The sequence below is a fragment of the Lethenteron reissneri genome, chromosome 50 (genome assembly GCF_015708825.2).
Source record: "Lethenteron reissneri isolate LAM-NWPU_2019-01 chromosome 50, ASM1570882v1, whole genome shotgun sequence".
Classification (NCBI taxonomy): domain Eukaryota; kingdom Metazoa; phylum Chordata; class Hyperoartia; order Petromyzontiformes; family Petromyzontidae; genus Lethenteron; species Lethenteron reissneri.
In genome coordinates this window covers 288216-315116 of record NC_083828.1, presented here as the reverse complement: position 1 = coordinate 315116, position 26901 = coordinate 288216, and the positions used below count along the sequence as shown (strand labels likewise).

Genomic DNA, 26901 nt, shown 5'->3' with positions numbered 1-26901 from the left:
TGGCCAGGGTCAACGGCGGCGTGGTGTATTCCGCAAATATGGCCGACTGTGAGGGCGGGCACAAGCCGGCGTGAGTAGGTTAAACGTTGAGTTTTGTAAGGGCACCACGGGGTGACCAGCCCCTTCCCCACCCAGCCCCACCCTTCCCACCCTCCCCTCTCCACCCAACCCCACCCCTCCCATTTTTGGATGCACGACGGACGGACAGACACAATCATCCCCTGTGAGCTGGTGTAATCAGGATGTTCCTACCAGTAAAAGGACTGACTATATGTGTACATTTTAATTTAAATGGTGATGCGTTTATAAAAACCCGACTGATATACATTGACCATTTTCCCAAATTGTGATCTAATATTTGATAAACGTGATCTTAGAGGAGAGTCTTTAAAGATGCACTGAAGTCTTTTGAGATCGGTGGGATAGGCTTTTGACTTAATATAGAGTACTTGTACTGTCCTGTAGCAAACTACAGGGTGGTCCAGATGTCCTGTGACCCCCTTATAATTTCCCAAAACTTAATGTGTTAAGTAATGTTTGTTTAAAACTGAAATTAATATGCGCAGGAAAAAATGTTAGGGGTCAATTAATTGCGGGTCACAAGACATTTGGACCACCATGTCCAGCAGTGTTCTTAATTGTAACGCCCGCGGGCCACTGGTGACCCCTGATGGCCTTTAGTGCGGCCCGTGACGTGCTGCCTCACACAAACGTGAAAACACCCCAACATCGTGCTGCCGTCAAACCCGATGGTTTCAAATGTACGGCGGCTATCAACAGTGATGCCTTATCGGCGAAAGTGGACCCCCTCTAAAATGTTGTGAAGAACACTGCCGTGCAGTATTTACGCTGGTGGTCTGTCCAAAATGGGATTGGCGGATGGGAGCAATTGCAGTTGCAATATAGAGGCGTTAGATGTCGTATGTCTACAAGCTGTGTGTTCTCATACTGTGGTGAGGCATTTACTCGCATCCCGTGAGCTGTGTACTCACCCGAAGCCCACCAGATATGCGCCACCCCACCACCTCTCCACCAAGTTCCACCCCTCCCCACCACCCTCCACTTCCAACGCCCCTCAATCCCACTCACTCCTCTACATCTCTCCCCCACAAGCGCTAAGCTGGTAAGCAGGCAAAACTACTCGACCTCGAAGGCGGCCAGAGGAAAGATTTCCCTCCCACAAGGCACGCGCATCGAGTCTGCAGGGCACGGGCGAAGGAGCAGCACCACCGACCATGCTGCGGGCACTTTCCAAGCGCCGCGGAGTCTGCTCACTGTGCCCTGGGGGGGTCACCGGCTGCTGCACCATCTTCGTCATCGTCATTCCTGGGCCTCTCGAGGTGGCTCAGACGAGCAGCACGAAGAGTGGCAGGGCGAGTGGACAATATACCACAGCGGTCATTTCAATTTGAGCTCACGCGAGATCATCATCTCGCGTATTGTTTTTTTTTTTGTTTAAGTGGGCAACTAATCATTGTTATAACATTAGTGTAGTTTTTTGTTTAATGTGGTTGGTACATTTTTAAGAGACGCAATCAATTGTAATTAAGGGGAAAGGCTCATATGACACGGTATAAAAGGGAAGGCAAGCAAGAGCAACAAAGAACGTCGAACTCTCGAGGTCTGTGAGCCGGTCTTGACGTGCCGCCCAAGTTCTTCGGAGAGTTGCTGTCCACGCGGTGTTTTGTGTTTTAACGCGCCGAGCGTGAGATCGCCGCCGTGAGCATGCCGGCACCCGCACGCCTTTGCTGCCTCCTTGCCTCTCTATGCGTCTGCTGCCTCGTGGCCTCTTCTCCCAACTCGGACAACGACGCGGCCCTCCAGGACATCAACATGGGCATCATCTTACCCAACTCCAACGACGCCTACGACTTCGCGTGGCCTTGGACCGGTCCTGCCATAGATCTGGCCATGGAGAGAATCAACCAAGATGTCCACCTCTTACCCGGCTACCGGCTGAGGTATGACCGGGGCAACTCCGAGGACCCGGTGAGCGGCCTCTGTTCGGTGTCCGTGGCTCAGCTGACCGCGGTGGACTTCAAGCTGAGCTCCAAGCCGCCAGACGCGTTCGTGGGACCCGGTTGTGTCTACACGTCGGCGCCCGTGGCTCGCTTCAGCACGCACTGGAAGATGCCCATGATCACAGGAGGAGCGCCAGCGATGGGCTTTCAGAAGGACCAGGAGTACGCGCTGGTCACCCGCACGGGACCTTCTTACAACAAGCTGGGGGAGTTCGCGATGCACATGCACAGGCACTTCAACTGGACGCACCGCGCCGTGTTGATCTACGAAGACGAGAATGTGGACGACCGGACCAACTACTTCATCACCGAGGGCATCTACACGGTGCTCAAAGATCACCTGCCATTCTTGGAACACGAGGTCTTCACCGACCGCATCCTGCTTGACGAGGACATCGAGACCATCATCGGGTTCATCAAGAACGCTGGCCGCGGTGAGGTCTCCCCCTATGTTTGCTTGGTCGCTCTGCTTCGCCGCGGTCGTGTAACGCCCTGCACTACAAAACGTGGCCACCCAAGTTCGATTCTCGCTTACGACTAAATGCCAGTGTCATCGTCCACTTTGTTTTTACCCATGAGCCGAGCAGGTGGTGGTTTAACACGCAGCTTGTTAATACAACACTGTAAACGCAGCGAGGGTTGGAGGTTCACACAAGGATTGTGAAACTTCCTTCCCCCCTGAGCGTCGACGGGTTTGCCATAACCCTGGCTTGGCAGGACAGCAAGTGGACGAATCTCCCGTCTTGTTTCCGTGTGTACCAGAGATTCGGTGTTGCCCACTTTGCATGCGGAGGGGTTTCTCCGTTTGCTCCGGGTTTCCTCCCACCTGTATATAAACAACTTAAAAAATTGTCTGAAAACATCTTAAATTAAACACCTCAATGTAAATAGCAGGACCCTCCTGAAAATTAGTCATTGGACTTTTCTGGATAAATATTAATGTGACGTGCCATGTATCGTTACGTGTGACGTGGATGAGAGCACGTTGGATGGCGTGATTTTGGAAAACTCAACTGAATGAAAAGCGATGTATAAATCGATGTACCAAAACAAGAACGTGTTTAATCAGTGTATATTATTAACCTGGAATTGCATGGATCTATTCAGAAATATTTTCTTCGTCAGGCACATCAGCATGCCTCTGTTTCATGATCGAATTATATTTCTAGTGGATATACAGAACGCAGTTTTTACAATTTTATTGATTTTTTAACTTTATTTCAAGATAAATATTTGTTGTAACTCACAAGTGACTGGTATGGGGCCATCCATTTAGTACGTACGCATGGAGGGGGGAGGGGGGGTTAACCCAAATGCGTACGCTTGCGTATGGGGGGGGGGGTCAACTGACAATGTACGCATAGTAAACGGGGGGGGGGGGTGAAGCCTCGATAATAATTTATCTACATTGGCCTTCAAATGAGTTAGATGGTCCGGCGGTGGACGATCTGTTAGCTTAAACACATTAATATTATTAATCCTTCATCGTTTCCCCGTGGATTAAATATCGGCCGTTCTATAGGATTCGGAGGGGGGGGGGGGTCAAGCGTACGTACGCAGGTGGGGGGGTAAAAAGTACGCGTGCGTACAGGGAGGAGGGGGTCAAGTTTTGACAGATGTTTGCGTACCTACTAAATGGATGGCCCCGATATGGGCTTTACCCGCGCTCTATCGGCTCTAGCGTCACACTCCACGGGAGGCAATTGACTTCGTTCTCGTGTGGATTTCACACGAGACGATGAGCTAAGTAGAACTTAGAAGATGAACCTTGCTCTCCGAGTGCAACTGATTAATAACCTCTGTGCCGGCCGTAATTTTAGGGGCCCTAAAAAAATATTAGTTTTCAGATATTTTTTTTAATTATGGACATAGGCTATACTCCTTTCCTTCAATATTTCAGCTTTCGCTTTCATCTAGAATGCATGATTTGGTGATGCTGCTGGTGCGTTGGCAGTGGTGCACAATTAATAAAAATAACTCAACACATTCGTCAATAACAGTGTGACAATATACTGTATGTAATGGGCGATGTTTTGGGCAATTACCTTTCCTCATATGAATAAATGTATCTGCTATGAAGAAGGGCCATTACCCGAAACGTCGCTTATTATACTGTACAGTACATATTTTACGTTTAAGTACACGCAACGTTATTGGCGGATGTGTTGTTTGCATTCCTTCTAGAACATCATCAGAAATGACGTAGCCCAGTCACTGTTGTATATAATCAGTATATAAGTGAGTCTTTAGTGATGTGGTGATGGTATTCCAATGCATGTTTATCTTTAGCAAACTAGCAGTTGAGTTTACAAGTGATGCATTTGCCATGGCATTTAGGTTTTACGCCCCTCCTAACGCTGATTATTTTATCTTTACACTTGCGATCAATTGGATATTTTGAAGGTTTAGTATTCATCTTAAATAGGTATCTTAAAAAATATAATAATCCCATTATCACATCACAATAACATGGGGTGAATCAGCTGCAATGTGAGACTGTTGAGCCAAGTGAGTTATTATATACGGACTAATCATATCATTTTAAAAGGCTAATAGAGAACAGATTCAAAAGAGGCGCAGAGAAAACAGTCACGAGAATCAATACGAACGATGCAGTAAAAATGAGAGGAAAAAGAATCGGTTTGTCAATGGAATTGCGGCTGTTAGTCGCAATAGCAGCGACACTGAATGGGGATGTCCAACACGTATAGCTCCACACTGCCCCCTCTACAGCGCGCGAGTTGTTTTCTTAGTACGGGAGAACTCATCTTATCATTCACAAAACACTCCTATAATCCACGGATGTATTTCAGCCTATTATCCGCGATTTTAGCCATGCGTGGCAAAAAGCTTCTTCCTAATACTCGCGATTTTTCTCACGGATAAGAAAAGTAGAACGGCACTTTCTTCCGATTATCCGCGGGGTCATCTGTGATCGCATATTCCCCTCGTGGATAAGAGGATTAAAATCGCGGATAACCCTACGGATAATGGAATCATCCTCAATATTGGACTGCCTTTTCACCGATAATAAGATAGTTCTATACCGACGGGTCGCCCGTGGTTTGGAAAGAGTGCTCTCACAAAATACAAATCTTGTGAACCAGTTGTATTTGTTATTAAAATATAAAAAGTCAGACTCCGCTGATGAGCCTTAAAATGGGCGAAAGGGGTCCACTGTCTGCGAGCTAGAACACATGCTGACACTGCTGTTAGTTAACATGTGTGATGTGTGGACTCAAAATTTAAGAGGCATAGACTAAAGAAAATATTTATATGAGTTATGTGAAGATACTTGAACCGGAGGTCGTTTATGTTTGTGTATGCCAGTTTAGTCACACCGCGGCCAATGTGAACAAACCGATTGATATCACCGTTTATAAAGGACGTGATGGGGGAGCACTGGCGCAGTGATTGGTTCTGCGCTACGGGCTCGGCTAACATCAAGCCACGTTCATTTTGTTTAACCACGTGAGATAGCTCAAGCGCGAAAGGCCAAGACGAGTCTCATTTGCAAAAGTGCTCTGGCAAGTTGGGTAGTGTAATATCTCACCCGGTCTACCACCTTCCATCCTTCAGCAGTGGACATCCAGCGCATGTTGAAATATTGTCAAACTCCTCTGAAGACCGATCGTGACACGGCCATGGGTAGGTCTTAATTTCAGCAGTGGATCGACAAGAGGGCTGTACATGATTGTTTTCCTCGTTATTAAAGGCAATGGTCAATCTCGCCGGAAGCTGAGCAGGTGTGAGCCTGCAAAGTGCAGGGATGGGTGGCCATCATTGTAACATTCTGACCCGCCCCAACAGACATCTGTGAAAAATAGCTCTATAACGCATCGGATTCCTCCAGTATACATACAGATTCAGATTCTGACCATGATGTATGTCAGGTTGTTATAGGCAGCCGCGGGGCTTTGTGATGGGCCGCAGAGGGCAGCGATAGAACGACCATATGCCAGTTTCGTAAAGAATAGGACTCATCAGAAGAGTGCAAGGCACTCGGTACTCAGCGTGTTGAAATATAATCAAACAAGCACGGAGATCAAACCGACCCGACCAAGATGGAAGGGAGTCCTTCATCCAGAAGTGGATTGACAAAGGCCTGTAAATTATTATTGTTATTCTTGTTCAAATTATAAAGGGCGACAGCCGCACAGGAGTTCGCTCAGAATAACTCGCGGCAAGTGATGCATTGTAGGTTGTCGCGAGAGAGTGTCCGTGCGTGTGCTTGTGTGACAACATCTTTAAGAATACTTGCTCCGTCCGCAGCGTGGCTATTTTGATCATTCGCCCGGGGTGGCTGTCGCAGCTGTCGCGATGCTTCAATTGGCTCCGTCACAATGTTTTCATTATCGGCTCGAGGTCACTGGCGCGCTCTTAATTGTTCCTGCTATCCGTTACCTTGCGTTTGTACAATGCCATTTGCCCAATAGCCAGGGCTTCATTTCAGTCTGGAGTTCAGAATCAGAATCTTAATTTATCCTGGAGAAAACCGATGAGCTATGCTCTTTTTCAAGTGTATCCAATATGCTATGGTTCTTTCGGTAAAGTCACGGAGCGGTCGTCATCATTCTGTTCCTGATGAGGACCGCTTGTGTTGCGATAGAAACGTCGTGATATTTGTATTAACGTTACTTATATTATTTGATTGTTATTTTTTCTATCTACGTGACTTTACCGAAAGAACAATAGAATATGAATTCCTGCAGCCGCGAAAGTTTTACGTCACAAGTATATCCAAAGGTCCAGTGAGGCTGAGCTCCAGAAAAACAACAACAAATATTTCCCTGGAGCAGAAATATTCTCAATATTCATCTCGGTGGTGGTTTGCAAGGCCGTTGGTCTCTCTGTGTGTAATATATGTAATTGTTTATTAACTTTGTTTACGCGGAAAAGCCTCACCAAGTCACATGACTCTATCCTCGGGGTGGGCAACCTGCGGCTCCAGAGCCGCATGCGACGGCTCTTTGGCTTCCTCTTTGCGGGCAGCGGTTTAATAAAAAACCGTAAATGTGAACCATCATTTTACGTAAACATAATTTATTAAATATGGCAAGGGGTGGGTCACTATGGAATGTCTTGGTGACGATAAAATGTACAGTAAAACTGTATTGTTAAAGGAAAACGAAGGGGGGGGGGGGGGGAATAGCTAAAGAGACGCAGTTTATTCCATCACCTATTCCGTTTAAGTCAGAATGTATTGGACATCTGCTGCTGTGTTTGTGTACAAGTAACTGCGTGTGATGCAGCTCTCGAACTATTTTGGTCAAATACAACAAAAATGGTTCTTATTCTTTGAAAGGTTGCCAACCTCTGCTCTATCCCAATTCACGAGATTCCAGTGAAGCCCTGCTGCTCGTTACACTACGCGAATTGTTATCCACATGACCCGGGACAACTCGTCCCACCGCGTCATATCTCTGCAAGCTAAGCAGGATTGAGCTTGGACATTGCCTGCTTGGAGGGACCACAGTCCACAGAAGACAGGCGTTATCGACATTGTTGGCACTTCGCGGACAGTGTAGTAATATCCACGGATATGTTCTCCCCCATATCTTTACCAACCCGCATTGACCAGCGTGGTGAAGTATGGTAAAACAACATATCACTTCCGGGCCCACAAGGCGTGGAAAGGCCTTCATCCAGCAGTGGATTAACATACCGGACTGGACAGAAGTAGTGTAATATAGGAGAGAATGGCGATGTCATCCAAACAAACAAAGCATGTTGATATTCATGTTTTGCTCTTGAAGCTACATTTATGCATACCTTATCTACCATTAATTTAAAGCCCAATTAATCTCTTCATTCAGAGATAGTTCTTGAATGTCATGTTACGTGACCTATTTCATAGTTTTACATCATCAGCAGCTGTAATCCACTGCTGGATTACGACCTCCCAACACTGTGACGATCATTGGAGGTCGTTTGACCATACTTCATCATGCTGTGGCTTGGTGAAAACGGGAATAGATGAAGGAGCACATAAGTATGGTACAATGATGACTTTTATGCTCTGCCCAGAACATAGCCTCGCAGTATCAGAATCAGAATATTTATACTGGAGGAATCCGATGAGCTATGAAGCTCTTTTTTTAAAAGGTGTCCAGTATTAAGCCTATACCACCCACTCATCAAGGTCATCCGTAGGTCATTCTTGTTAAACAGCTTAAGGCTGAATGTTTCTCAGCCGCGTAAGCAAACAAAATCAATCCAATCAATGAAACCTGCCGTGCATGGATAATGGTTACTCAACGCGAGTGGCGCCCCGTCTCAAAGCCGCTTTGCTTTCCGAGATCTGGCAAGATCGGGCGCGTGCCAGGGTGGCGTTCGTCATAATCCACGTTGTGCACGGTATAAACTCTCTCTCTCTCTGTTGCAGCAGCAGCAGCAGCTGCATATAAAACACAGGCTGATGCAGTTACATGGTGCTTGATAATTATCCATGGAAGCATTACGCGTACCACGTGGTCTTCACACCTTCCTCCTCCTCTTAATTAAGCTCTTAGGAAGCTGCAGTTGATATATCCGGATCTAATTGAGCAATGTGTTTATAGGATTAATGGGTGCTGCCTTCCCCAGAGAAGGATGTTCCCACTTTCACCCCTGCATAATAACCACATTATATATGCAACCCGGTCTGGTTGGCTCTTTGAAGCTAAGGAGGCCAGTACCTGGTTAGCACTTTGATGGATGACCACCAGGACTTTTCGGTGAGGGTGTGGACAGAAACTAAAACTAACCTATTTAAGCTATGTTTGTTTTACCAGGTAAGGCCCACTGAACTTTATAGCTCTTTTCAGAAGCAACCTGGCCACAAACGATAGCTCAGCGAAGTGGCTTATCATGTGGAAATGTATAGCAGCCAAACACTCTTAACGTATGTTTCTAAATGTGGAGGAAGAAACAGGAGGATCGAGAGAAAAATCCATGCGACCACGGGCAGACCATGCAAACTTAAAATATACAGACGTCGGGGTCGGGATCAAACCCATGACCTCCTGTATACCAGGCGAGAAAGTTAACATCTCGCCACTGTGGCATAGTCTTATGCAATTTAAAGACGTTTGTGCACGTGGCGAACACGTGCCGTATGGCCCAGCAGGAATTACAGTTGAAGAACCCTGGTATTTGAAGTTAAATGGGGAAAAGATATAGAAAAGATATCTTCCTTCTTCATACGGCTGATATTGTTGATGTTGAGCAACAGCTGCTTTTTACATTTGTAGTGAGTCCAACTGAGTCACAGACGTTATTCTTTAGAGGCAACACATTTATTATATCAACACGTAATACACAAAGGGGTAACTGCCCCTTTACCAGATACAGTACAGCCTAGGGTGGTGAGCACCCAGCTAACTACACTATACGGAGGAGTTACTGCTACGAAGGGTCGGACCCTCACTCGGGTCCTGGCCACGTGTTGATGCCTTGTAGGACGTCCAGCTTTCAGCTTGTAGAACGAAGCGACCCAGTCCCTCTCAGGGACCCACCTTATATGCTCCTGGGTCGGGGCTGGCTCCGCCCAGGACCCGCCCGCCTTCTTGAGCGTTCTAGCTCCCTCTCGATCCCTCTCGAGAGCTCTCCCCGGACACGTGATCACCCCCTAGCCCCCCCACCTGGGGGGCTTCTCTGTGGACACTCTGGATCACGTGTCTACGGGATCAACCAGAGTGCCATAGCCCGGGGCAACCCTGTCCCTGGGCTGAAACTCTCCCACTCTCCCTTGTGGGAGCCCGCACTACATGCCATGCGTGGTGCCCGCGCTATCCCAGCGCTGACCAAGCCCCGCTAGGGCTGGTACTGCACCCATCTACGGGGTGTACGCGATGACGGTGCATCGCACACCGTGCTATATTAAAGCCGGCATCACACAGCAACCCACCCAGTGCTGTCTGCGACGTAGGAACATCGCACGCCACGACTCTCTCGGGCCGGCACCATACAGTGACATCCCCAATGTCACTACACATTGAGCTGGCTGAGCCAGATGATTACGTCAGCCGTAGCGGAGTGTATCGGTGGGTTTATCACTGGCTTCGAGTGAGCAGCTCGCAATTGGATGGCTGCTGGTTCATATCCTGGTTTGGATGGTGAGGGTTGACAGTTCATCATCAACCTTCCCCCACACCTCCAATTAACACGGTTTTCTAGGTACCGTGCGAAAGGTCAATATACGTACATTCATCATCGTCCCTCTGGGGTCGATAAAAACAGTACCACGTTGTGGGGAATGCGAAAGTGGTTGTTCTATGGATAGACTCGCCCCCTTGCATAGGAATTTCCAGCCACTGGCTCGGCAAGGCTGTAAACGGGAAATGACCCCCATGCCTTGATGACTATTTCAGCAGGAAATTTATTTTTAATGGACAATGAGCATGAGCCGGTTGTTTACAGCTGATCCTTTTTGATAACAAGCACATGACCGAATCATTTTGAACGCGCCAGATCTCAGATCCCTATCAGATCAGTCCCGCACAGTGCTTGTATGGTTGATGACCATGCACAATAGGTATCATATCGGCTGCGGGGGGCTGCATTGTGGCCAGCAGAAAGTAGTACAGCAAAATCAATTGTTGAACCGTATTCCGATGCTCCCAACATCCATGCTCCCCCAACTTCACCAACCCACACTGACCGGTGTGGTGAAACATAGTCACGTTGCCCCCAATAATACACACAGGAGGTTAATGGGGATGCTGTCATCCAGCAGTGAACAATGTTGTCAGCCTGCTAACAACTTCCCACCTGAGGGCAAAGGCCTGTCCCTGATTTCCTCCCATACCCTCCTTTGCCCAGTCGCACCTATCTAGACGTGACCTTTGAACTGTTAGATGCCATCTCTTCCAATGTCTTCCTCTGCGTCTCTCCCCAAATCCTTTGGTCTGCACTCCGGAGTTTATTTGTATGTACGTATGTTGAATATGTAGCCAGCCACGCTAATCGGAGGTATGGGGGAAGGACTAAAAACTAAACACAAAAAGCAGTTAGAGAGAAATGAGTTTTCAATTGAGATTTAAAAGTGCGTAGCTCCAGTGGCTTCCAAATATCGGAATGAAGAGCATTCCAGATGGCCGCAGAAGCGCATTCAAAAGCGTGCGATACAGTGACAGTCTTTGTTAGATGATTAGCCTCCGGTCACCGTAAATTCCTTCATGGGACCCAGCCTTCGTGCGTGCTCTGCCGGACCTCAGGTTGATTCAGTGAAGGTCCGCAGTGGTATCTCGTGCGGCACATCTTCATCCGAGATCCTTGCTGGCCGTAGCTCCTGCGTGGACAAGTTGGTCGAGGTCCACGATGCAGCTTGTAACAGTGGCCGGACAGTTGATCAGTTTCCGCCTGCTGCGCTGCGAGGGGGAGCGGCGGCGTCTGCCTCCCCGGAGCCCTAGCTCGCCACAAATCGAGTGGCAGCAGTGGCTCTGGCTCGTGCATCTCCATCCGCTGCGCTGCAAGGAGAGGTTGTGGCTGCATCCTCGGAGCTTCAGCTCACCACGCGGCAGGTGGAGGCGGCGGCTGCTCAGGACACGCAGTATTGGCTCTTTCTTCCTCTCTCGCTTTGATGATCACCGTCATCAGCCGATCAATTGTGGAGGTAAGACGGTCCGTCCAGTCTCTTCGCTATCTATTCCCAGCTCTCCTGTCTGGGCGACACTGGTTCCCTGATCCGTGGCGGGCCCTCCACCTCCTTTGGGAACGTAATTGGCGACGGGGTCCGGCTCCCACGGGGTTCCGGGTCTCAGGGACCCAGGGCGCTTAGGGACGATGCTTCTTCCAAGGGAGCTCCTCTGCAGGTCTTCTTTCGGGATACAGTAGACTGCATCCCACTGCTGCCACCAGTGTAAAAAAAACTCTTTGGAGACATCCATGTTTGTAGAAGTAGAGCTCTATTTCTGACGTAACCGTCAGCCCCGATGTCATCCACCTTGGTCGTCGATTAGTCCCCGAGCAAATGCTCGCGGGCCTCGCTCCCCCTTATATACTCGCTCGGCCACGCCCCTATCGGACAGTGGCCCTCCCACTCTACTACAACACTCGTGTTCTTTATTGAATGATTACAGTGCCTTCTGGCCACCTGTTTCCAATTATCCCAACGTGTGCCTTCTAGCGCTTTCTGTGTACATTATGTGTTGTACAGTATAGTACATCCCCGCGTGTGCTGTGCCGATCTTCATAGGCGCTCGCTAACAGCACTTTCCCCAACAGTAGGTTAAGGCTATGTAGGGGATTTTTGTATTTTTTTTACGGGGTGCCTGTTTGGAGAGCGGCAGTGCAGTAGTTAGCGTGCTTGCTACGAACCCGGCGATCCCGGTTTGATTCCAGCTCACGGCCAACATCGGTGACGATTATTTGAACCAGTCCTGGGCCTCATCGAGGTCGACTTCGCCACAAATGAGTAAGTGGTGCAATGTGTAAATGTCGCCACTAGGGAGGCAAAGGCGCCCGGGCATTGTGCTGGCCACCCACCCCTCGTTTGCCGTGCTGACCTTCATAGGTGCTACTCACCAACAGCACTTTCGCCAACAGTCTGTTAAAGGCTATACAGGAATTTTTTGTCTTGGGTGTAAACACAATTCTGCTCTGCTGCCTGAGCCTCTAAGAGAAGTGCCTTCATGTGGCGAATGCATCATAATGGCTTGCAGGTTTCTTTCAAAGTGGGCAAATTACTCCCGCAGTAACACAATACACCGGGATGTTCCACTGAAGAGGAGCCATCTGTCCATCGGAAAACATTTTAATCGAGGAAGCTGTTGGTTAGAGCGGAAATCAACAATTTAGAATAGCGCCAAAGGCGTCCCGTTTCTTTTGAGGCCCCTAACCCTTTTCATACCTGATGACTACGCACCGTTGATATCTATCCGCCCCCTTAATGTAAATACGAAAACACCAATAAAGGATGCATTTTAAAACTTGCAAATCATTCACAAATGTGTAAAATAAACATACAAAACACGTCTCTCGTCCCATATCCGGCCCTCTGCACAAAACCAAATAAAAGTTTTTGTTTCCATATCCCATCAACCACACACGGACCTCCAAGAATGCACAATGTCCTCGATTGTCAAACATAAATGCCTTTTTATTACCAATAAGCACATGATTAATTTATATTGCAAACAATCAACGTATACATTATTTTATATTGCCAAGAATAAAACTTATGATTTATAAGTTACTTGAATATTTGCAACAAAGTAAAACACATTTTATTTCTATAAAATTATTGAAAATGCTGTCGATAATTGGTACATTAACACGGTTTTGTAATATGTTGTCAAACATAAAACACATACAAAGAATCAAACTGAGCAACAACTATGTCATAGAAGATGTGGGATTAATGAATACAGAAGTCTGACGACTTTTTTAGCATCGCTCTAACTTTTCAATTTGTGCTCCTATTAATGTAATTCTTTCCCCAGAATATTAAATCCCAGATAATATACCAATCACAATACATATTATCTCGGCGTTTTACTCGTACATAAAAAAGCTGATCAAACGAACTATATTTTATTTGACCAAATAAGGCCCATTGAGCTATATAGCTCTTTTTCAGAAACGACCTGGCCTCAAATGATAGCTCAAGGAAGTGGCTAATCACGTGGAAATGTATAATATCCAAATACTGTAAACGCATGTTTCTAAGTGTGGAGGGAAAACCCGGAGGACCCAGAGAAAAATCTACGTGACCACGGGGAGAGAGACATGCAAACTCCAAATATACAGGCATCAGGGTCAGGATGGAACCCACGACCTCCTGAATACCAGGTAAGGTAGTTAACATCTCGCCACCGTGGCACCCCTAATGTTAGTGGTTGTGCTTGGAGTACAGGACGGTTGTGGGAAGAGCATGACCAATGACAGCTGTCTCTTAGCTTTTGTTGCAGAGCCATGGGTTCTCGATAAGTACAGTATACATATAGATGAAACGTCGATTAGTTTACGTGTATAGACAACTATGGGAAGGCGGCGTATTGTCTGCTTAATAATACCATTATTATTGTCTCCTTATTGTTTTGTTCTTTGCTCCACAATGACACTAACAATACATTTGTGACCGGATCATAAGACTCACCCCCCGTGTTGGGTGGTGGGGCGGGAGACGTGCCGTCTTATAATGCGGAGGATGCGGTAAATGGTTGTTTTCTGAAGCGCTGCATCCTCCCAAGCTCGCGTGTGTGTTTGTGTTCACGTTGTGCTTGGGTTACCACTTGCCCGCTCCTCCCTGGAGGACCGTGGTTTGCAGAGTGAGATCCCGAGCGAAAAGCCAACAGCCCCGCTCACTGGACCCAATCAGAAACAAAAGCAAAAGACATTTCCACCGCTTAGTATTTTGGCGAGCGTGGACTGTGTTAACGGCAATATGTCTTTAATAAAGCCAGCGTCCAAGCTGAATACAGTTTAAAACTCCCCCAAAGATTACGCACGAGGGTTCATAGGAATGCAGTGCAGTGGCATTGAATAAGTCGCTCCATAGTCTGTACCGTGTGTGGTTACATCTGGGGTGGTGCGCACAGCTCCTAGTTACTCATCTCACTCTGCATGATACAATTATAAGCAGAGAGCAGTCAAGTTGATTGATGATCCAGCACTCACTGATTCACTCCAGTAAATCGCTCACTCACTGGGCGGTCAAATGCCCCCTTAGCACTCTTATATCGCTGCTACCATGGTTGCTGTTCCCGTGAACGTCACTCGTTGATTCCTCCACCCATGTTGAGGACTTATTGGTCTACCAAACTGTTTCGTCTCATCCATCACACTGTGTTCAACCACTGTAAACATGCAGTCACTCACTCATTCACACACTCACCCACCCATTCGCCACACTACAGGTCACCTCACCTCTCTTCCTGCTTCTTCTCTCGCACCGCTCCACTTTGGAATTCCCTGCCATCATCTCCTTTCCCAAATGTTTATATGGTCTTTGTCAATTCAATGAACAGATTAACTCGTATCTCTTGCACCTTCCATTGTGCTGTTTGTTGCTGGCCGCTTGGTGTGTTGCGCTTTTTGCTCAACAACAGAGACACAAAACCCCCCAGTGTATTCGAGTGCGTGCATGTATGTATGTAGAACTTCTTTTGCACCGTATGTAGCCAACCGTGCTAATTGGAGGTGCGGGAGATAGACAACAATCTAAACACAAAAAGCAGTTGAAAGGAATTTGTTTTCAATCGAGATTTAAAGTGCATAGCTTCATTGCCTTCTTAATAGCACAATGATTTGCAATTCAGCAGCATTCGGCCTCACACGCAAAAATAAATTGTTTGGTGGAATAATGATCAGTGTGAGCACTGAGTGACGGCTTTTACAACAAAAAGGTATAGAAGTCACACTGAGATGACTCTTGCTCTACTGAATGCTGCGCCGCAGCTGGAAAAACACGAGATAGCAATTTCACGTTTTGTTTGTTATGATGTCATCAACAGGGCCATGAAACAGACAGCGAGAGGAAGTGTTGTGCTTTATCGAATTTTAAAGCCATCTAGGACCCGTTTGTATTAGAGAGGAAGGAGCCTTGCCTGTGAACTTTTGGCAGTGTGCCCGGCATTAGTTTAAGCAAGCCGGACTCTGCTGATGAGACGTTGAATGTTGAAACCGGTCCGGAGATTTGCTTGTTTTGAACAAATGCTTCTGAAATTAGGCAATCCCAGAATGAATTTTGTGTGGCCAATGGGATGTGTGAAATAAATAAGTTAATATTTTCTTTGTGTGGCAGGACAGTTATGTGAAGGAGGCATATTTACTGCTTATTTATTTCCTAGTACAGGATTTTAAAGTAACTTTTAAAGGTAGCATGTATAGATTCAGCTGGAATGGGCGAACATTACACACCCTTGTGAATGCTCCTCCGATTTAGAAGCAAACAAACGTGAGGCACTTTAATAGGGTTTAATTCATTATTTATCATTCCTCTGTCGTGCAGCGAACCAGGTAACCTAAGTTGAATTACCGGCCATGGCAAACATGGCCAATTAGCACTGTTGGCTACGTACGGTGCGAAAGAAGTTCAACATACAGTACATATAGAACATCGGCGGTTAGCGGCGATATCTGACACGGTGCTGGTGCTCCACGACCAGTGCGCCGACCCAATATCTGACACGGTGCTGGTGCACCACGACCCGTGCGCCGACCCGATATCTGACACGGTGCTGCTGGTGCACCACGACCCGTGCGCCGACCCGATATCTGACACGGTGCTGCTGGTGCACCACGACCCGTGCGCCGACCCGATATCTGACACGGTGCTGCTGGTGCGCCACGACCCGTGCGCCGACCCGATATCTGACACGGTGCTGCTGGTGCACCACGACCCGTGCGCCGACCCGATATCTGACACGGTGCTGGTGCACCACGACCCGTGCGCCGACCCGATATCTGACACGGTGCTGGTGCACCACGACCCGTGCGCCGACCCGATATCTGACACGGTGCTGCTGGTGCACCACGACCCGTGCGCCGACCCGATATCTGACACGGTGCTAGTGCACCACGACCAGTGTGCCGACCCGATATCTGACACGGTGCTGCTGGTGCACCACGACCCGTGCGCCGACCCGATTTCTGACACGGTGCTGCTGGTGCACCACGACCCGTGCGCCGACCCGATATCTGACACGGTGCTGGTGCACCACGACCCGTGCGCCGACCCGATATCTGACACGGTGCTGCTGGTGCACCACGACCCGTGCGCCGACCCGATTTCTGACACGGTGCTGCTGGTGCACCACGACCCGTGCGCCGACCCGATATCTGACACGGTGCTGCTGGTGCACCACGACCCGTGCGCCGACCCGATATCTGACACGGTGCTGGTGCTCCACGACCCGTGCGCCGACCCGCACCGACTGGCTGCACGGCGGCGTCTCTCGTCAAACCACTCTCGAGATGAACACGCGGCCGCGGGGAGGCCTTCATCCAGCAGTGGATCGAGAAAGGGCGCGATAAACTACTACGATACCTTTGTGATTCCATCTAATTATGACATTCGTATGGTCTTGGGTTATTGAATGCATCACCAAATAGAGGCATTAATCGGAGATGTGTTTGTTTTTGGGTGGGGGTAGGGCTGGGGTTACGCGGCGGTGTTGTAATCAACGACGTCATGGTTTCATAACCCAACACAACCCCAATGATGACTGATGGGTTTTAGTTTAATAAATAAATAGTCCGTCCAGAAAATAAACGCGTGCAAGCCACCAGCTGGATCGCTGAGGTCCGCAAATGCGCATTTCTGGCCGTGTGTTTTTTACCCGAATAAGTGCAAAGAAAAAAATGAAACTCTTGGCCCGACGTGTTTTGTTTCCGTTTTAACTTCAGTGTACCAGTCCAGTTGTGCCCCTTGGTGAAGGCGATGAACGCTGCTCAACCATGCTCGCTGTTTAGTCTCATTCGCACACTCGGTGTGGAGACGAGGGCACATTTTTGGAGAGCGCACGCACGATTGTTCCTTGTATGCCTCATTTAACGCCGTGCATCAATGTTTGCAGTGCTGCTTGTCGTAATGGTAGGCACGCTGGCACTGGCTTGCAATCCCATTCCATCTCCCCGCGCGGCATTCTAAACAATGGGGGGTGGCGATTGGTTTTCTGGAATGATTTAGGTCGGGGATGCGTTCCTGAAAGGTGCGATGACGAATATCGAGACGACGTAAATCAAAGCGATGTTTCCACACGAGTCAAACAAACACAACGGAGGGTATGGTGAAAGCGATGTGAACGCGCGCATCTTCATCCTACGTGTACCCACAACGTGACATTAAGCAATTTTAAATCTAGATTGAAAACTCGTTTCTTTAGAACTGCTTTTAATGTTCAGTTTGTTGTCCTTGTCCCGCGAAAGAAGTTCAACATACATACGTACATTTATTAAATTACTAGTGCACTGCAGTAAACTTAAACACAAATTATACAGGGTACAACAAGATAAAGTACACTATGAATAGCCAAAATACATAAATCATGTATTGTACTCTGCAATACAGTAATTTTTTTACGCGCGACGCAAAGTCGTTCGTGTGCAGGGCAGGTGGTGGCGGAGGCGAGAAAGGACGGACGGTGCCGTGAGCGACGTAAGTGTGGGGCTGAGGCGACGCTAATCAGGGGGCGGTGCCAGAGGCAGTAGCTAGGGGGGGCAGGGGGGTACACGTGTCCCCGGGCGCCAAGGTAAAGGGGCGCCAAAATGAGGCTTACAACGTTACATTATAACTTATTGCGGCGGGCGCGGCAGCCTGAAACTACTGCACAAATCTACACCTCAACCTAAAAGTTTATATATCCCGCCACACACAGCCGACATGTCATGTAATTACATTTTGGTATGTGATTAAACGGGGGGGGCGCCAATTTTATAGTTCGTCCCCGGGCGCAAATGATCCTGGCTACGCCACTGGGGGGGGGGGCTGCTAAAGTGACGACGTATTTGTGACACGACGTAAAAGGAGGACACGTAAGTCGGGGAATTGCTGTGCCTGAAACTCTTCCTGCTGACTTTTGTCCACCTCGGCGGAATTGATGGGTTCACCACAGTTAGTCAATCACCAAGTCGCGCGTGTGGTGGGGTAAACTGTGGGTATTCTCACCTCTTTAAAGAAGGTCTGGCCAGCGTGGACGAGCAGTGAAAAAATGCCCACTCGAGAGGCGCTCTGTCTAGTGGAAGGCCTCTTCTGCCAGCAGTGGCATGAGCAAGAAATTGCAGTAATGCACCTTTACCTGTCAATGTTTGGTCAACGGGGACTTGCAAATCGGCCTTTAAATGCAGCAGCTGTTTCCATCCTTGGCTCCGTGACGCGATGATTAGTCCATTTGAAATTTGTTGAGAAGGTTGGTGCCAACTCCCGCATTAGCGAGCATCTCCTTGTAATCAGAGTGTTGGCAAAGTCGTGCCTATAACTCCATTGCCGCCGGGGGCGAGTCGCCAAAGTGATGCGTTCCGCTCGTTTCATCACGATGTTGATCACACCCTCACAGTACGCCATTGTCCGCAATGCATGCAGGCCTTTCAATAGACACCGCCATCAAGCGTCATTGGCAGCCATTGTCTATCCTCTGCTGAAGGTTGAAGGCCGACACTAAAACTGCAGTGTTGTGATTCCACAATCCATACATTTTCACATGATCATAAGCTACTTCGTTTAGCTATCATTTGTGGCCAGGTCGTTTACGAAAAAGAAGCTTATCGCTCAGTGGGCTTTACCTGGTAAAAAAAAATATTAAAAGAAAGGTTTTTGAATATTTTCATATTGGTCGTGAAAGTCGGTGTGAAAAAATTGTTCAGGTAATTTTTTGGTGATTTTCTTACCTTTCCTATACTTTGCACTGCGATCTTGTTTTTGTATTGTTTGTTGTTGTAGCTTTCTGACCGGCCCCTACTGTACATCTACGAAAATCAGATTCAGAGGTTCACGGTTCGAATTCAGCAGCCGCACCGATTAACATTTAAGAATCAACATCACACGTTTAAAGTATTTGGCTGCTATACATTTCCACACTATAATCCACTTCATTGAGATATCATCTGTGGCCAGGTCGCTTCTGAAAAAGAGCTACATAGCTCAGTGGACCTTGCCTGATAAAATACAAACGATCTTTTTTTACAGTTTTAGTTTATAATACTTCGGTGAGTGATAACGGAAATAATACTACACGCCATCTGCTTCACAGTGTAAGATCAAATAATCGCAAGAGTAGGCCCGGGTCTGCCGAAGTCAAATTCTAAAATCACTAAAATGGGATAATGCACACATAGCAGCAATCATTACCTCCTACTGCCAGATTAATGTCCCAGGTTATTCTGGCAAATGAGACTATCCTGGTCTCCAATGTTTTCACCTAGTTAAACAAAGTAAACTTGAACTTCTGTCAGTCAACTTCCAAGCGTGCATCTCTCCGCGCGTGCTTGTATAATTTTCTAATTGTGTTTGACTTCCTTCTTTGCGAGCGTTTCTGAATCGTCCTGCACGGCTGGCAATGCGCACTGGTTGAAAACGTGTTCTTCAGTTAAAATTCTATTTCGTGATGAAAGTAACTTTTTCAAAAGCAGTCCTTCCTATTCTTTGTTTCCTCTTAATTTAATCAGATCAGTCTGATACTCCCCGCCCCATAAAGTATACATCTTCATAAATCAACTATGGGAAGACTCACCCCAGTCATATTAATGTGGAATTTCCACCACCGGCGTCTGCAGGGCTGTAAATTGGAGATAAGCACCAATGCCTCAATGCATATTTGAGCAGCAGGGAAATCACTCTGCCTTGAATCATCAATTTATTATTTTCATAAGAATGTCCAAGTAGAGCTGCTGCCTATAACAACAACCTGTTGCCCGGGATTTTGAGTCATCCATGCTGAGCTCCCTATATCTAAATCTGCAATATGCACCCAGCCCAATTGCCTGTAACAAATTCATTCCAAAGGATTTGGTCATAGGGCAATTGGGCTAAGCGATGGGCAGCATTGGGCGGTGTGGTAAATTCCGTTCTTGATTTGAAGCTTTCGTGACTGCAGGAATCCATACTATTTGGTTCTTTCGGTAAAGTCACGCAGAAAAATAATAATAGATATCGACGTTTCGATCGCCATACAAGCGATCGTCCTCCTGAGGAGACGGACATTGAGCACATCAACGTGGTGCCATAGAAGCACACTACAACAACGGAATTCATACTCTTTGGTTCTTCCTTCTGAGGACGATTGCTTGTGTGGCGATCGAAACGTCGTGATCTATTATTATTTTTCTACGTGACTTTACCGAAAGAACCAAAGAGTATGAATTCTGTTGTTGTAGTGTGCTTATATGGCGCCACGTTTATATGCTCAATGCCCGTCTCCAACTCGCACTGACCAGCACGGTGAAATATGTTAAAATGACCCCCATGACCCACGTGGCATTGAGGGAAGCCCTGATCATTCAGCGGGATACACACTGGGAGAAGGGATGTGCGTGTACTCTTACACGGTATGTATTGCACATACGGTACTCACTGGCACCTTACGAGTCGTGAGCACAATACTTACGAGAGCTGTACAGATGCTAAAACACTCTGTGCAGACTGTTATGCGCGTACACAAAGCACGCGCTAAGAGCTCCACTTACGACGCACACGTCTATTGTTCATGGGGGGGGAGGGGGGCACCTTGGCTGCATACATCTCCTTAATGCCCCGTAGAGAAATATGCACAACAAAGAAAATCAGAAGTCTGTACGTGTGCAATGAGAACGGCCACGGTAGTGTCACGGTTACCGCGCTGCGCTACGAACCCGGCGACCCGGATTCCATTCTCGCTCACAGCCAACACGAGTGAAAATTGTCTGCATCGGTCCTGGACCTCCCCTAGGTCGACTGAGTACCCGGTGCAGTGTGTGAACATCGCCACTCGGGCGACAAAGGCGGCCAGGTGTGGTGCTGGCCACCCACCCCCTCGTGTGCCCGTGCCTTCATAGGGTGCTCGGAGTTTCACAACGTCTGTGTGCAATCCACACAAATCCTCACCCTCACAGTGCCGGATTAAAGGCCACTTGCATAGCCACCAACGCCCAGCTAAAAAAACAACAACGGCACTTTCCTGCGAAACTGCCAAAGACTGCATCTGTGAAAGGCAAGTCCTACTTTTGCGACAGCAATAGGAATGGCGCGAATACCAAAGTGAGCTCAATTCCCAACGTTATTCCGTGCCAGCTGCTGCTACGAACAGTTGTTTCACGCAGGCCCCCCGTCGTGTCGTTGCAGTGATCTACTTCTCCTGCAGGGCGGACGACTTCCGGCGCCTGATGATCCATGCGCTCTACGTGGGCCTCTCCCTCGACGACTACGCCTTCATCTACGTGGACCTCTATGGCGAGAGCCTGGTGGGGGCCCAGGGCATGCCACGACCCCCCTGGCACCGCGGCGACGCCAACGACCCCGTCGCCAAAAAGGCCTACCAGGTGCACGCCATCGCTTCTCTCTGCGGCGGAGACCCTTGGGGACCCTTGGGGACCCTCTGGGCCCTCCGCAGCGCTCTCTTTGCCTCCTGCAATGCACCCTCTTGCCAGCGATGTGGAGGGTTTCGTGTGGATCACACGGAGATGTTGTGAAAAAGAATAACTTCCCCTGTGGGCATCGAATGAGGTGCTAGATGATAGATCACTTTTACAAAAAAATAAATTACATTTGCATGGCGTTTGCTTCGGTGCTGCAGCAACCCAAAGCGTCGTACATCACAATCGTAAACGTTCGAATCGGCACCCTCAGTGGCAGCTGTCTCTGTGTGGGGCAAGGTGACTTGGTAGCACCTGGCCTGCAAACTGGGATCAGTCTGCCAGTAGGGGACGATAATTGCAATGTGATCTAGCCGAGGGGACCCCAAGTAGCAGCTGCCCCTGCGTGACACAATGTGACTCAGCACGTGGCCTGCAAGCGGCTATCAGTCTGCCAGTAGGGGGTGACTATTGCTATTCTTTGGAATTCATTTTCCGGCAAATCGATTGTTTATGCACACAAAGAACCAAACACATTTTGATACCAACGTTATTCGAGTGATTCAACTCTTGGGAGAGTGGTGACGCAGCTATCCTGGCGCATTGTGCGGATGTCACTGTGTGGTGCTGGCCCTAGAGGGGCACGGCGTGCAATGTACTCGCATCGCGGACATCACGTATGTAGCGACATCGTGAATGTCGCTGTGTAATGTGGCTCTAGCGAGACACGGCGTGCGATGCATCGCCATCGCGGACACCCCGTAGGTGGGTGTAGTACCAGCCCCAGAGGGGGCTCGGTGAGCGCTGGGATAGCGCAGTGGCACCACGCGTGGCGTGCAGTGCTGATTCCTACAGGAGGGAGTGTGAGAGTGTCAGCCATGGGATGAGGTTACCCTAGGCCATGGCACTCTGGTTGACCCTGGAAGGCACGTGACCGGTAAGATCTACACAGGGGCCCCAGGTGGGGGCTAGGGGGTGGTCACGTGTCAGGGTGAGATCTTACGGGAAGGGTCCAGAAACGACAAGAGGTTTCTCGAAGGTGGTCGTGGCCAAGGGCAGGGCCAGCCACGTCCCGGAGCATATAAACTGGGTCCCCACAGGGACCGGGGCTCTGCGTTGCTGCCGTCATTTGAAGATCTACGATCTACGTTCTACATCCAAGAAGAAGTCACTAACACGTGGACGAGGACCCAAGTCAGGGTCCTGTCCGTTGTAGCTACTCCCAGTAACTAGCATAGTTAGCCTGGTGGCCCACCACCATAGGTTATCTGAAAAAGGGGCAGTAACCCCTTTGTGTTAATGTGTTGGTGTCAATAAATGTGTTGCCTCCAAAGAGTACGTCTGCGATTCAGTTGAATCCACTATGGTGGTATCTGAACCCGGTCCTGGGGCCCCCACCTGAGTTGACCGCTGTACGATCGAGGAAGATGCATAGAGCTTCTGTATGCCCATTTAAAACGGGTCGTCGGAAAACAAAACAAATTCTCATTAGGCCACAAGGTGCTAAGTGCGGTGTTCAAAGACTTATTATTCACTCCATCTCTCTGGCCTCTCTGTTTATTTGCCATGAATAAGGGCCATAGCCCAAAATGTCACCAGATTATATTTTTTCTTTTCAGGCCACAGGGTTATAATTGACGAATGTCATATTCTTTGGGTCTTTCGGTAAAGTCACGTAGATAGGTTCAACAAAAATAAATAAATAAATAAATAAATACGACGTTTCGATCACAACACAAGCAGTCACGAAAGCCTTAAGTCAAGATTGATTAATGTGTTGAGCATTGTTGTTAAGTGTGCTTGTGCAGCATTGCCAACACAGCAGCAGCAATAGGACCGTCGCCAAATCATAAGTCCTACGAGGAAGAGGGTGTAACTGCTCGATCCAGTTGCTGAAGAAGAATTTACAACCACGTGGAGTGAAACGGTGGACATCAATAACACGCGCTACAACCCTAAAATGCATCGGGAAGCTCTGCAGCACAACCGCGAACATCTCCGCGGTTGTGTATTAATAACACGGTAATAATAATACCGTAATAGAGTATGTATAGCTTAGTCTGGACTCAGCGAGGAATTTTGCAGCTGCTGGGGATTAAAATTGCAGGGTGGTCGTGCTTTTTGTTCGGAGAGTCCATTATCAGCAGGGAATCAGAAGGGATGAACCGCTTTTTGGATTACGAGCGTGAATTTCCCATCTCCTTTCAACCGGGGGGCGCATTGAAGGTTTGAGAAATCAGCTCTGCAATGGCCTTCTCTCTCCAAGGGCACCGCGGTGGCGACATGTTAACTACATCGCCTGGTATACAGGAGGTCGTGGGATTGATCCCGACCCTGACACCTGTATATTTGGAGTTTGCATGTTCTCCCCGTGGTAGCATGGATTTTTTCTCCAGGTCCTGCGGGTTTCCCTCCACATTTAGAATCAAAATGCATATAAAGTATTTGGCTGCTATAATTTTCCTCATGATGATAGGCCATTTCGTTGAGCTATTATTTGTGGCTTTTCGCTTCTGAAAAAGCTATATAGCTCAATGGACCGTAACTGGAAAAATATAAATTGTTTAGTTTCAGTTTAAATTGTTGGCGGAAGGGCCTCAACGAGAGGGAGCACTATAGAGGCCCACCCGAAGGGTATTTTTAAAAATTGTTTTTGGCCTATTCCTCGTTGGTCAGACGTCTTGGAAGAGGAGTAAATACTCACGCTTTACCCCACCACACGTCCTACCGATGAACTGTGGAGAACCCGTTTTGACTGCTGCTGGGTGGATACAGTTCAATGGGGGGGCACAGTGGCCACTCCAAATATTTAGGCAGTTTTTGTGTTGTGACTCCATAGAATAAGTCCAATGTAACAAGAACAAAACAGTATCCGCGAATCTGTGAATTAAGCTCATGATGTAATCATACAATTTAAAAACATTTCAACTGGGCCTGAGAGAGGGCTCGGCCATGAGTGCTCACTTTGCACTTTGATCGTAGAAAAAATAGTAATAATCGGGTGGAATATAAATCTATAAATTTGCAGCAAGGCCGCCAGAGAGGTTAGACGCTGTTGCAAGTCTGGCCGAGCTTAGGATAGTGCAACCGTCATCGTGGCCAGAGATGAGGGCTCCCGAATTCCCCGTGCGAGAATCACACAGTCGGCAGGTCACGTGTGGTCGTGGTGGGGTCAAGTTGTGGTCTCCCACCTCCGTCAGTTGTCGCCGCGGTGGCGAAACGTTCACTCCCTCATCTGGTATGCAGGAAGTTGTGGGCTCGATCCCGACCCTAACACCTCCCAGTGGTCGCGTGGATTGTTCTCTGTCTCCTCCGGTTTTTCCCTCCGCATTTAGAATCAACATACATTTTGAGCATTTGGCTGCATGTGATAAGCAACTTTGTTGAGCTATCATTTGTGGCCATGTCGCTTCTGACAAAGAGCTATATTGCTCAGTGGACCTTGCCTGATAGAATACATTTTTTTATAGTTGAGCTTTTCTTCAAGGACGTACTGGCTGGCGATGCAGAGTAAACCATTAACACTCAATAGATGGAACTCCCACGAGTGGAGACCCCTTCTGCTGGCATTGGCCTGAGCGAGAAATTGCAGGGCTGCGCCATGAAGTCCACATCACATTTGATCTTGCGCTCGAGAAAATCGATATATCGATTGACGAATCGTAGACATTGTTACCCCCCTCCCTCTGTCGTGCATCTGCAGTCCGTTCTAATCATCACCTACAAGCAACCAGAGGGCGCTGAGTACAGGACATTCATCGAGGAGCTGAAGAGGCGAGCACCGGAGCAGTATAACTTCACAGCTAGCGACTCGCTGGTAAGCGTGACTCTCTGGCCAGTGATGGCAGCTGTCTTTTCACGGGTTCTCTCGCCATTTTGACAAGGACGACAAACTAAACACAAAAAGCAGTTTTAAAGAAATTAGTTTTCAAGGAGAGACGGCGCATGCCTTTTCTCGCTCTGAGTTTAGAGGACTCGACAGCCTATTTTACTCACGTGCCTCGGTTAATACAAGCTCCCGGGGCGTAAACACTGCGACTCGACTTGATTGCTTAATCCAACGCGAAGACTAATATCGCCGGCCATTATAAACTCACGAAACTCACTGGCCGTTTCATAAATGGTAAAGTAACATTGTACATATTCATCCTAGGAAACCATATCTTGGCATGTTTATTTCAGGTATCTTTACGTGCATGTATTTTTGTGTAAAATTATGCAAAAAAAATAAACCCGTCTGTTTTTAAATCGACTATGCCTCTATTTCGGGTCTCGCCCATTTCTGCCAAAGCGCACACTCCTTTGATTTCTATATTTACCGTTTCAGAAAAACATCATTCCTGCTGGCTTCTACGATGGGATTCTGCTCTACGCGTTGGCTCTTAATGACACCCTCACCGCAGGAAGGCTGGTGAAAGACGGAGTGGTGCTCAAGCGATACATGTGGAACCGAACATTTCAAGGTGCGGTGTGTGCGGCATGCGCGGTGTGCGCGGCGCATGACCAGAGTGCCGAGCGATTCGCCATCACCATTTTCGTGCCAATGGTATGGCAAAAAATAGGTGAGCGACGAGGCTCGGGTTGGGAGCATTAAAGGGATGGCAGTTTTGTGTTCTACGTTCAAAGCTAAAGCTCTGCCATGTATGAATGTCTTTGGTTGCATTCAGTTTGTTGTCCTTCCCCCGGCACCTCCAATCAGCATGGTTGGCTATGGACGCTTTTAAAGGAGTTCAACGTATATGTTCAACGTATGTATGTATTTTAAACTTCTTTTGCACCGTACATAGCTAAGTGAGCTAATTAGAGGTGCGGGGGGAACGACAAAAAACTAAACTCAAAAATCAGTTATAAATAAATTAGTTTTCAACTTATATTTAAAAGTGCATAGCACCAGTGGCTTCCTAATATTGGA

At 48.0% G+C, this 26901-nt stretch overlaps 1 protein-coding gene across 1 annotated transcript in view; it reads left to right on the top strand.

The window, feature by feature from the left end:
- The first annotated feature begins 1080 nt into the window (after positions 1–1080).
- Positions 1081–26901, top strand: part of LOC133355005 (atrial natriuretic peptide receptor 1-like) — a 73105-nt gene continuing 47284 nt past the window's right edge. The window contains 4 exon segments of the mRNA XM_061572262.1: positions 1081–2455; positions 21760–21956; positions 25693–25806; positions 26317–26452. Of these exon segments, the coding sequence (XP_061428246.1) occupies positions 1726–2455; positions 21760–21956; positions 25693–25806; positions 26317–26452 (1177 nt within the window). The 5' untranslated portion in view covers positions 1081–1725.